This window comes from Helicoverpa zea, chromosome 24 (genome assembly GCF_022581195.2).
Source record: "Helicoverpa zea isolate HzStark_Cry1AcR chromosome 24, ilHelZeax1.1, whole genome shotgun sequence".
Taxonomy (NCBI): Eukaryota; Metazoa; Arthropoda; class Insecta; order Lepidoptera; family Noctuidae; genus Helicoverpa; species Helicoverpa zea.
In genome coordinates, this window is record NC_061475.1 from 6,148,824 (window position 1) to 6,161,683 (window position 12,860).

A 12,860-nucleotide genomic window follows, 5' to 3' on the forward strand; every position below is an offset into this window, starting at 1 on the left:
CCAAAAATGGTTTAACTGACATAATGTGTCAAAAATCGTCGTCATCATTATCAGTCATCATAGAAAATGTTCTTTAAGTAATGTAAAGTTACTTCACCAAAAATCGTATCACCTATTAAAATTAACTCAAGGAAAAACAAAGCAATAACAGCCAAAATAATCCCCGTGAGGCAATTAGACACAATAATCCTGACTCAAAACAAACAAAACGTTTATTTTGAGTTCATACTGTTGTGAATCCCCTTATCACTGGGTATGGCCTTATTTGACCTCACAATTACTACAAATATTACGTTGAACTTTTAAGTTAAATATTATGTCTATTTCAGCATGCAAAATATTTTTCTTATCAATGTTACTAATATTGGTTTAGCTTATAACTATGTAAGTTAAAGAATCTTGCTTTGGTTTGATTCCAATGTGATCCTTAAAAGTATTAATGAGAAAGCAGCTCCTTAGCCCAATGGTCATAACGCTGGACTGCTGAACCCTGGTCCCAGTTTCTTCTCCCGGTATGGTCAACATTTGAGTGATAAGCATGTTTGTGTCTAGGTGTTCATAGCATGTAACTATTTTAAAATATAAAATATGTCACTAGGTATATACATGTAGTTTTAGCACCCATAACACAAGCTAATAAGCTTTCCTTGGGGCTAACCGAACGTGTATAAAAGGTGTCATGGTATTATTGAAAAAAAAAAGAATACGTCTGTTTTATTACCCCAAATATACTGAACCAAACTAGATACTACTAGAGCTCCAATAGCTTTCATTAGTAGATAGCCGGTGTGATAACGAACTTAGGCTAATGTTTCATGCGGGTGCGAGACATAGTTCTATCACTCTAAGGACGTGGAAGAAACCGCCGAATAGGCTAGTTTAAACTAATTGTAGTCACATGGTTTGCGCTTTAGATTCATAGCAGCAGGTTTAAAATCTCAGTACCAATAAACGGTTATAGACATACTTTCTTACTAACTGGTAACTCGTTTGTAGGGTTCTGTCTAACAAAGAATAAAAGCATCTCGACGAACATTAAACTTACTAACTCGAAATATCAATAAATGATATTTTTTTTATCACGTTAGACAGTAAATACCTACATCAAAGATTATTTGTACATCGACTCACTAATCTTTCTTTGAAATAACATCACTTTCATCCTGTTACAGAATTTTAATAGCTTCGTTAAGAAAAAGTATCACCTCTGAGTCACCGCCTATTTTTCAAATGAATCCCCTAAGCCTTCGGTGTAGGGAGTTTCCCGGAGACACAGAAGTGGGTATATATGATCGCTCCGGGACTGAGATGCTACAGAATCTTACAAATCCTTGTGGAGTTGAGAAGTAAACTTGCAAGAGGTATGTGCATAGCATAAGTTAAAGGATCACATTTTATTTTTAGAATACTAATTAAATACCTTTATTTCGAAGTTCAGTTATTTTTTACCTACACGCCTAAAGGATCACAAAAACGGCACTCAAAATCTCGACTCAAAATGACGATAACGTTCTTTTTTTAAGAATATTTTGCGCACAGCGTCTGTCAATCCCTAAACTAAACAAAAATTAAAGCGATTAAAAAGTCCTTACTGAAAAAAGCGATATAACTAAAAACACGTTGCAAAGGACACGATATTCTTTAACATTACTAAGGGATTTCCTCTTTACTATTGCATCTCAAGGACTGTCATTTTTAATCTACTTGTAACTAACTAATGTATGTAAGAAAATCTTGGAATCTTAATTTGACCCACTTCCCGGTCTTCGATTAGGATGAAATTTTGCACACGCTCAGTTCTGATTACAATACTTGACTAGCTAAAAACGTCATTATAAAATGAGTGTTTTTAAGTTTAAACTATTTGATTTTTTACATTTACTTAATACTAATTCTTTTGTTTCAGATCAACATGCAGTCTACCTTTATGTTATGTTTCGCTGTTCTACTTGCATGCGTGTGTGCTCGAATGACCACTCCCGATGCGTATAAAGGAAGGTAAGATCATCTTCGTTATTAGAAACTTTTTCTAATACTTAGTTACAGACTTTTTTATCGTTCCACTGCTGGGCACAAGCCTCCTCTCACAAGGAGAAAAATTGAGGGTTAATTTCTAATACCTGTTTGAGAAATATAAAAGATACAATTAAAAGTATCATTGGATTATTGTCTATAAATCACTGCTTTCTTTATTATGGTCCCGATTACGCATGTTACTCCGTTAGCAATTATTAAGCAATTATTGACTGCCAAATACCATTACATACAATACAATACAAATACATTTTTTTTATGGTGATTTCGATCTTTTATTTGTCCTATATAGATCCTAAATTATATTGTTTCTTTTCCAGGCCTCTTCGCGAGCAGTTATCACGCTCTGTTAAACGTCACGCTCGAGATGTGAGTTGGTCGACTAACGCTGGCAGAGGACAGGTCTTCGGAACTCTGGGCAGCACTGATGACTCATTATTCGTAAGTATCTAAGAATATTTTGTTGCATTTAACAGACTGAAGATACAAGAACTGATAACCAACTTGCAGGTAACGGTCAATCCATATATGTTGAGTAAGATGAGCAAGCATCACAGAATTGTTAAGTAGGTTTGGGTTAAAAAATATGCATACATATGTGACATTATATACAAAGAAGCATAAAACAAGGAGACATTCTGATATTATGTAATTGTCATTATATCTATAAATCCTTCCATACTGACTAACCTCTGACTAATCTCTTCCATACTGACTGGAAGCCGACCCCTACATAGTTGGGAAAAAGGCTCGGAGGATGACTGACTAACCTCTTTTTCAGGGTCGTGGAGGCTACAAGCAAGACATCTTTAACGACCACCGTGGCCACCTACAAGGTCAGGCATATGGCTCCAGGGTGCTCGGGGCTTATGGCGACAGCACTTCCTTGGGGGGCAAGCTGGACTGGTCCAATGACAACGCGAAGGCTAGTCTTGATGTCTACAAGGATATTGGACGTGGTAGTGGCGTAAGTGTCGTTGAAAACATACATCACCAGCCTTTTGAGTGTATCACTGGAGAGCACAGTCTCCTCTCATGCAGAAAAGGAATGAGCGTCGACCCTCACGGTGGTTGTTTAAGGCGGAATAACGGTTTCAGACTTTAAAGTCCAGGTTTCCTCAAGATTTTTTCCTTTACTCAGTCATTGGTGTCCAAGTAATCCCTAGTCAAACACAGTTAACGTTACGAAAAGATTGGTACTTGCCTGACCTACAATTGAACCCTAACATTCGTATTTGAGAGGCCGGTGCTTTAACCACTAGCTTCTAGTTAATACCTACAAAATGTACCCACATTGATTTCATAACATTCATCATCAGAAGCCATACTATTGCTAAAGTCCTAATAAAATATTTCTCCATTATTTCAGATGAAGCTATCAGGTGATGGTGTATGGAAACTGGACCATAACACCAGATTGTCAGCCGGTGGTAATCTGCAGAAGAACTTCGGCCATGACAGACCAGAGATCGGCATCCAAGGAAAGATTGAACACGATTTTTAAACAGACATTGCAAAAGTCTTCATGCACATGACATTGTAAATATGTATTCATTTTCATAATAATGACATTTTTTTAAGTCTGTTAAAGTCAAATTGTATTGTGTTTTGATATTGAGACTTCTTTGTAAATATATATTTTTTTGTAAATAAATTCTTTGAAATGAATTACTACTCTCCTTATTTTTGCCACCCATTACCCATTATGTACACTCCTTATGTATTCCCTTTACCTATGTACTTCCTTATGTACTCCTATATTGTAATCCCTTATCTTCTCTAAGCTATGAACTTCCTTATGTACTCCCGTTATGTACTTCGTTATATACTTTCTTATATACTCACTTTATTTACTTCCTTTTATCTTCCTCATGTACTATCCTTATGTGCTCCCCTTATAAACTTTATTATGTTAAGTGTTCCCTTTATGTGCTTCCTTTTATACTTTATTATGTACTCCTATATTGTAATCCCTTATCTTCTCTAATATACAAACTTCCATAAGATGATACAACTAAGTACAAAGACTTAGATTCTTATTCACATTTCCATAAAATTTTACACCATCAAATAAACCACTTATTTATCCTGTTACATTATTTAATAGCCTCGCCAATAGTTGACCTCTCGATGAGTCAGAGCATCTCAAATGAATCCCCTTTTCTATCGGCACAGGGAGTTACCCTGAGATATAGTATACAGTAAGTATATATGATCGCTCCGGGAGAAATCTGGTACAGTTTCTACCGGTTCCTTGTGGAGTTCAGAAGTTGTTTTAAAAGGTATGTGTTAAGAAATAGGCTAAAATTTAAGGTTGAAAAAGTCAGGTTCAACAAAATGAATAAACTGTGCTGTGAGACTGTGGAATTCCCTTCCACACTCAATACGCGAAAGCCCATCGTTGGGTGCATTCAAGAGACGAGTAAAGGATTACTATTTATCATCATGAATGACATTTATATTTGTATGTATATATATATATTTTTTTTTTTATGTGTATTATGTTTATGTATTGTGTAGTTTTACTACATATATATGTTTAGTATATTGTTATTTTATATATATATATATATATATATATTTCTTTAATTATTAATGTTTGTTGTGCACTTTTTTGAATCTACCCTACCACTATCGAATCTCTCTATGGCTTTAAGGTTGGCTGTAAGAGAACCCAATTCTGGGTTAAGCTCGCCATTGTACATAAACTGTCTGTATTATTTTTATATATTTGTTGTTAAGTGTGCAATAAAGAATAAATTAAATTAAATTAAATTAAATTAAACCGCTACTTATGATTAGTCCTAATTCTCACTCACTTCTATTGATTTGATTGATTTTTTTCCTACGATTTAACGGTTTCAAAAAATATTCAGAACACAGTCCGAAACATTACTTACCGAAGACAAGATTACTAATATTTCTTTATTTAATTTTACAGATCAGAAAGCTTACAGACACAATTACAAAATATTTGTAAACAGTAGATACAAATTGCTAATTACAAGCTTCCATATTAATACGCCCACTTGAAACGATGAGTATGGGACTAACGGCCATTCCCAATAACTTATCTATCTGTTGTTTTGCTAACTAGAGATAGGAATTTCACATCTACGGGGTGTAATATGGGGCTAATGTCAAAATTCCTATCTCTAGTAATCAAACCCACAGATAGATAACTTATTGAAATCCACACGTTTTCATTAATTTCAGTTCATCATGCAGCCTACCTTCATTTGTTTGTTTGCGTTGATTGCCTACGTAAGCGCCCAAGTATATTTATTACCAGGATACGAGAAGAAAGATGAGGAATTCTACCGAAGGATGAATATGGCACTAGCTAGAGGATCTATGGGGCGTACTTGGGAAACTAATGCGGGAAGAGGGAAAGTGTTTGGAACTTTGGGGAGCACTGATACTTCGGTATTTGTAAGTACTTTTTTTTTCTTTATTAATTATTTCTTGCGGACCCCGGAAGAGATGGCGTGACGAACTAGACTCCTATCGTCCGGACTGGTGGACACGGTCGAAAGATCGGGAAGGGTGGACGCGAGATGGGGAGGCCTTTGCCCAGCAGTGGGACACTACAGGCTAGACATAGATATAATAATATATATTTCTTGAATATTTATAAATGTACCGTTGGTTATCTCCGTCTTCATCAAAATGCATATTATTATCAATAATCAAAGCACTTTACAGCTATCACTTACGTAGTAACTATTATATAATCTGTGCTATCACTTTCATCTGCCGATCTTAGTCCAATGATGAATATAATCCTTGCCTATACAGAGTGTGTCGTTCACAATCACATTAAATTCTATCGCATATACTTTAAGATATTCTATGGCGAATTGTAAAAAAAATAACCTAATCCATTCAGTGGTTTAGCCACAGGAGTCATTTTTCGTTTTTATAATTTACAACATCATGTGTAAAGCAGAGATAAAATTAGGAGTATCGAATGTTTTGATCGGTTGACAGCTGTCAGTTTTCAAGGGAGAATTTCAGTTGTTTGTAATGACTGACTTTTATATGGTGTTCTAATTTTCGCACATTTTTATTCTATTTACTTTGTTTGAAAAAAACATTTTTTTATTTTTACGTATTTTTCTTTTTTCGACAAATATTAACCAGTAAATTAACACATTTCATTTAATGTGATTGTGAACGACACACCCGATATAATACTAGAAAGTTTTCAGTTTCATCAATGAAACTTCTACCTGCATCGTTCTACAAAAATAATAGGTTTCATCTATAGGTCAAAATCTATATCGATAGCTCGGAATCTTTTCCATAAACCGTCAATAAAATCATAGTCATTTCTACAGGGTCGTGCCGGCTACAAGCAAGATATCTTCAACGACCACAGAGGTCATCTCGAAGGTCAGGGTTACGGGTCCAGGGTGTTAGGAGCTACTGGTGACAGCAGTGTGTTTGGTGGCAAACTGAACTGGTCCAATGATAATGCTAGAGCAACTGTTGATGTTCATAAAGAAGTTCGGGGTACCAGTGGTGTAAGTATTGGAAGGTTCATTGTTGAGTTCAGGCTATTGTTTCCGCCTTATTTTAAGAAGTCTCTTTTGGAGGTTTTTGCTCGGACACCCATATGTATGTTAAACTTAAACATTGCACTAAGGGGTCGTCTTTAAATGTAATATAAAAGGTAAAGAGTCAGAATATAATGCTTATTAAGAAAAAAACAACGCAGCTATGTATATGGAGGGTGAAAAAAATATTCAATTTTAGGCTTAGATCAGGCCTGCAAAAACATGACCTTTTATTGGCTATTTTACATAAGTAGGAACAGTTACTCAATAGAAATGCAGTTGCTTTGTTATCTTGGTCCTCCAGCCCACTTATAGACTTACACGGACACTGACTATAAAATCCCTATATTTCAGATGACTGTCACTGGTGACGGAGTATGGAAACTTGACAAGAACACCAGGCTGGTTGCTGGAGGCAACTTGGAAAAGAACTTTGGTCATGATAAGCCTGTGGTTGGATTAGAAGCTAAAATTGAACACGACTTTTAAAGACTATTTTGTTGTATTGATTGATAAATAGTCATTAAGATTGCTAAATAGTCATTCAGTTTAAGTTTTTTTTTTGTTACTTATGTAACTTTTACCACTTCTGGGTCTTACTAAAAGTACACAAGTTTTTGATAACTGATTTTAGTTGTATAATTTACCTAAAATCAATTTGGAAAATAAGAAAAACGTTCTACATACTATTTATCAAGTCGTATTACAAGATGACTTTTCAGGTTGGTTTGCACCACTTCTCATTAAATATGATTGGGTACAGATAAAAATATTAAAATCTTTATTACATTTCTTTCAATTTCAAATTGACAGATATAGTAAAGTATTTTGAATATTTTTAACAGTACTTAATTGTATTTAGTGAGCAGTGGTAGAAAACATTCTTAGAATGAAATGTCTTTTAATTAAATTAAAGTGTGGTTAGGTACCTACCTATTTTATTTAGTTCAGTACCTACCATTGTAGCGTAAGCTTTCATTGTTACCTGTAGTTTACATATTGTTTGTAAATATTTGTACATAAGTAAGTATATACAATTCTTTGTAAAAAAAAATCTTGACCTTTAGGGCCTATGTTTTTTTATCTATGTTTAAGGCCGGCAGCACACATCCGGTTTCCGGATACGGTTTCCTGATCAGGAATTAAGATTCGGGATTCCGTGTCACTAGCGCACACATTCGGTTTTTTTCATTCGGAATTTACATGGCCAGTACGTAAAGAGGAACCATATTGAAGGCACGACATCATGGATATAACGAATTGATTGCTGTTGCACTTTTACTGGCGCTAAACAAGAAAAAGAGGAAACGACGTTACTGGGTACACCCGTCGAATGCTCAAAGATTATCCGAAAATCAATTCTATGTTAAAACAGCTAAATTACGAGCATACCCAGAAGAATTATTTATTAAGTATTATAGAAAGTCCATTAAATCCTTTGATGAACTTCATAAATGTCTTTACTAACTATAATGGATTGTATTATCTGAATAAAAACTGATTATTATTATTATAAAGGCATAGATATGAGAGAAATAAAAAAAAAACTCATTATTTTTGGGTGTTTATTTATGTAAATATGTGTACGTTTGTTAATTGTTCAATAAACAGGATTTTTTTATAATATTTAATACAAAAATAAAAACATATATAAAAAGCCAGTCACAGGCGGGCTCTGAATGCTCTGATACACGTCCATTCGGAACAGGGCTACCTTGATTCAGAATGAAAATTTCCGTATGTGTGCGGCGGTCGAACCAAATTGTTCGCGAGCACTGCGTTCGGAATGACGTCATCAGGTTTTATTCCGTTCTGAGTACCCGAACGCACGGAGAAAATTTTAAACCGAATGTCAGGTTTTTTTCCGTCCGGAAAAAGTAAGAACGTGTGCGCTCTTGTGAACATTTTGTATGAAAAAAGAGCATTACGGTTTCCGAATCAGGATTCCTGATCAGGAAACCGGATCAGGAAACCGGATGTGTGCTGCCGGCCTAAGAACGGGTTTTTTTCTTTAAGAAAACGACATCCCGATTATTGAATACAACAATTTTGTTTAACATCTTAAAAACTGCATCGTTAAGAGTTTTTCGAAGTACGGACTTACACCATAAATACCATATCCTAGTAACTAAACCAATTCCTCTAATCTTGATTTCTAAAGCTTTAATCCCTTGAGCGTCCCACTTATCAACACATGCCCACACTTCTTAACTTATTTAATAATTCAACGGCCATCGCTCGGCCACGTTCGGGAGCGCTCGGCGATGCTCGGCAAACGGCAAAACTTTGATATAATAATTACTGGCATTCCTGTACTAGAGAATTGCTTGTTTTTGTTGCAACACTGTTTGCAAGTATGCCGGTTATAACCTTAAGCTATTAAAAGGAATGTGAATTATTTTGTTTGGGTTTTGTTTCCTGGTCAGTTTGGTTCCTCTCAAATACTTAGGTAATAGAAAAGTTTAACTTAATGAGAATGACAGTACCTAACACTGAGAAGAGGCAGAAAAATTGTGAGACCAACACAATAATAATAATTGCAGATTAAGCAATAATAATAAAGTAATTAGCTAGTTACCTTCAGTTCCCGCCCGCCACATAACTTTGGAATTCTGAGGAGGTATTATCTAGGTCAGCGGTTCCCGAATTCTTTTGGCTTCGGAACCCTTTTCGTTTCACCATTTTTCGGCGGAACCTTAGCTTAAGTAAGTAAGAAGTAAACTAAAAACGTAAATACACTTAGGTACGGCTCGTGGCGTGTGGTAGCGCACCAAATGGTTATATGGTTAGAGACATATTCATTATACTCAGGCGTAGCATGGCTACCTATCTGCCACAAGGGCCAGAAAACAATTTAGCCGCCCTTGACTTTGTGTATTATGTGAATAGTTTTCAGTTTGAAGACTGACAAAGTAAACGCAAAAAGAAATAGATTGGGTTTGTACAGGTGCGAGGCGAGCGAGCGCGATTTTTATTAACTAAAAGAAGAAGTTCCAAGCACCCGCTAGCATTGAAAGACAGTCAGTGGTAGCCGGTATCGCGAGCGAAGCGAGCGCGAATTTTTTTTAGTTTAAGTACCTACACAAAATAAACAAAACCACTGTAAATTAATAAGGTCTCAAAAATACAATCCACAAAAAAAGCAAATGCAAATGAATAAGCAGCTAGCGAAGAAAGCGCTATTGCTTTTTCTGAACCAGAGGAATAATAAATAAACATCAACGGAAAACTCGACGCAAGAACGCGAAATTTTTTCGGTGTTCGATACTTGAGAAATGAAACGAACCTAAAAGTATCACACGTAACATGGAGTCGCGAGCGAAGCGAGCGCGAAATTTTCGGATTCGCGGAGGTGCAAAAATTGGAAATAATGTCACACTTTGATTCATGGTAAAAATAGCCACTGGAAATACTCGTATGCCGTTTCATTTCACGTCCTGTCAAATGTATGAAAACGTATAATCCTGGCGATGAAATAAGCCTCGCTACCTACTTTTGCCGATTGCCGAAGACCTGGAGGTATTAAGTTAATCTACAATTTGTAAAAAACGGAATTTAATTATCTGCTGCCGTGGCCTTCCCCCGCTACTTGTCGCGAAAGTACGAGACACTCCCGAGTGGTACCAACCTACATGGTGCCAAAATGGAATTTTGGAATGCAATATTTAAAACAATTTAATTAAAAAGAATAATAATATAATATTGTCAAAAGTGAAACGATTTACCATATGGAAATCTTGAATTTTCCACGGAACCCCTGAGGGCCTGTCACGGAACCTCAGGGTTCCGCGGAACCCCATTTGGGAACGGCTGATCTAGGTACCTACTTGTGATTAGATACTCGCATAACTATAATTTTTATATGAGCAGGTATAAAGCAAGCAATGACCTAAAGATAAAGACCAAATTTAGGGACTTAACTTACCTATGCGGTTTTTATACAATTGGTTATAATTAAAAAAAAAAAACAAACAAGAAAAACTTGTTTTTTCAACTACGAACGCCATCTAGGTATTGCGATTTGAAGCGCTAAGAACAGCAGTGGTTGTAGAAGTAGGTACTTTGTATTATATGAGGCCCTCATGATAGTTTATTCATTTAAAAATGAGTACAGCAAAAGCAGTAACAAAAAAGGATGGATGGAATAAAGGAATGAATTTGTTCATTAAATTTTCAATTTACTAAGATTTTTCCGATGGGGAAGTTTCTGATGTTAAAGTTTTCTTATTTCATACTACAGCGCCATCTATGATAAATAGTGATAACTTCATGCGTGAGTAAGCCCGCTACGCGGTACGTGGTGAATTAATGTTATATGATTTTACTAGATGGCGCTGCGTTAAAAAATATAATAAATATTTTGTAAAGCATTGTCATTGTCAGTTATTTTTATTTATTTGTTTTTTCTTTTTTATTCTTCGCCATTAACGAATGGCGAAGAATAAAAAACGACGACGGTTATTTTTATCTATAAAATAATATATGTCGGAGAAGCCATCAGGATGGCTGGCACTATCGTCCGACATCAGTTAGGGTAATCAAGCAAAGAGATAAATTTGGATCTACAACGCTAGGCAATAACACTAGGTACACTAGACGTGACGTAGGGTAGTAACGCCACGAACACTCAATGAAGACTCGACCAAGACTGAACTAAGACTGAGCTCCGCGGACGCCGCGCTGACCGCCACGACTCCGCCAAGCGCGCCAAATTGTTGTTTCACCGAAAACGCCACCAGAGGGCGCGCTTGCGGCTCGTTCAGTGACCGTACTATTGACTATCTCCGACATGGCCATAACTGACATACACACGTCCTCGTGTGGCTACACATGGTACCTGGTGACAGAAGAAAACAAAACTGGAGTAACTTTTCAGCTCGGCCTACCTGACTACACAATTAGGAATGACAAAATAATTTTAAACAAAACAGAAACGAAATGTTTAGAAAGAATGCCACAATCTTAAAATAATCGAAATCAGATCATACAATCTCGAATTAATGCACCATGTAAATGATCCAGACAGACCTAAGTCAATCAGGAATCGATAGGCTCCAGTCCTTCTCACTGGGCGTGTCAAAGATGAAAAATGATCAGTCCTTCTCACTGATATGATTTAGAATGATCAGTCCTTCTGACTGATATGATTTAGAATGATCAGTCCTTCTGACTGATATGATTTAGAATGATCAGTCCTTCTGACTGATAAGTTGTCACAATGACGATATCTTTGACACAAGCATTCCAGTCCTTCTCACTGGAACACTCCTAGGGTCTACCCAAGGGATATCAGTCCTTCTCACTGATATGGTAAGGTAGGAATTGCATCTGAACAATGAACTTTGCAATGGAATTAGTAGCATTAACTTGAAATAAAATCAGCGAAATCAATTCGCACAAAATCAGTCACAATTATCAGTCAGATACAATTATCATGCGTGCACTAATTAGAGTTCGATGAAGTACCTTCGCATGGGTCATCGACCTCCAAATCAACAGCAACTAAATCTAATTCAGTTGGAATCTCAGCTTGGGGCATCCTTCTAATGCGATCATGGGCATACTCGTAGGTTCTATTAAGAGTTAAAGATTTCAAAACATAGCGATCGCCTTCAAGTCACTGAAGAACTTTAAATGGCCCTTTAAACTTAGGGTCAAATTTAACTGGATTGCGCTCTTAATTTTTTTTTTAAATTAGGTCACCAACTTATCAACGAGACAGATTGCCTCTCAAGGTTATTAGTGTCTTACGACAATTAATCACGAAAATAAACCAAAAATGGATCGGTCTCACCGGGTTTCCACTCAACGTGCGTGACGATGCACACATCGCTATAGCGCGCAGTACAGCGACTTTCGCGAACGTGAAGCCACGGAGATGCACGAGCACCAACACTCCGAACTCAAGATAACACACGACACGTTGGGCTCCTGGTAGGCAGCTGGGATGCTCCATTCAACGTCGTAATTTTCTCGCCATATTGCTCAATAACCACCGTCATTGTTGAAACATGAAAAAAAAGACAAATTCGGTTAATTTTCTAACATACCTTCAATAACTAGCTTGACATTTAACAATGGAAACCGATACCATTACCATAACCGTGGTTACCATACTTGTACCTTCGCTGAAATTCTTAATTCAAATTATCGACGTTCCATTTTTTTTTGTTAGTGGGTCGAAATTTATTTTCACGTGGCGAATTCTTAACACATGTGGGCATTCGGATTGCAATCCCACTTCTGATGTCGGAGAAGCCATCAGGA

At 36.4% G+C, this 12,860-nt stretch overlaps 2 protein-coding genes across 2 annotated transcripts; both read left to right on the forward strand.

Moving 5' to 3' along the window:
• Positions 1 to 1,252: 1,252 nt before the first annotated feature.
• On the forward strand, positions 1,253 to 3,702 carry LOC124642297 (gloverin-like). The gene is made up of 5 exons (XM_047180660.1): positions 1,253 to 1,361; positions 1,907 to 1,998; positions 2,355 to 2,475; positions 2,816 to 3,001; positions 3,404 to 3,702. Exons 2-5 carry the CDS (start codon positions 1,913 to 1,915, stop codon positions 3,536 to 3,538), a joined length of 528 nt encoding a protein of 175 aa, XP_047036616.1. The 5' UTR covers positions 1,253 to 1,361; positions 1,907 to 1,912; the 3' UTR covers positions 3,539 to 3,702.
• A 510-nt stretch (positions 3,703 to 4,212) lies between these two features.
• On the forward strand, positions 4,213 to 7,221 carry LOC124642291 (gloverin-like). Its single transcript, XM_047180653.1, has 4 exons — positions 4,213 to 4,316; positions 5,251 to 5,466; positions 6,375 to 6,560; positions 6,948 to 7,221. The coding sequence occupies exons 2-4, from the start codon at positions 5,257 to 5,259 to the stop codon at positions 7,080 to 7,082; spliced, it is 531 nt and encodes a 176-aa protein (XP_047036609.1). The 5' UTR covers positions 4,213 to 4,316; positions 5,251 to 5,256; the 3' UTR covers positions 7,083 to 7,221.
• Positions 7,222 to 12,860: the final 5,639 nt, after the last annotated feature.

Coding starts and splice junctions, on each gene's coding strand:
- LOC124642297 (XM_047180660.1), top strand. CDS start 1,913: ATGCAGTCTACCTTTATGTTATGTTTCGCTGTTCTACTTGCATGCGTG. Junction 1,999..2,354: donor CCCGATGCGTATAAAGGAAG/GTAAGATCATCT, acceptor TTTCTTTTCCAG/GCCTCTTCGCGAGCAGTTAT. Junction 3,002..3,403: donor ATATTGGACGTGGTAGTGGC/GTAAGTGTCGTT, acceptor CCATTATTTCAG/ATGAAGCTATCAGGTGATGG.
- LOC124642291 (XM_047180653.1), top strand. CDS start 5,257: ATGCAGCCTACCTTCATTTGTTTGTTTGCGTTGATTGCCTACGTAAGC. Junction 5,467..6,374: donor GCACTGATACTTCGGTATTT/GTAAGTACTTTT, acceptor TCATTTCTACAG/GGTCGTGCCGGCTACAAGCA. Junction 6,561..6,947: donor AAGTTCGGGGTACCAGTGGT/GTAAGTATTGGA, acceptor CCTATATTTCAG/ATGACTGTCACTGGTGACGG.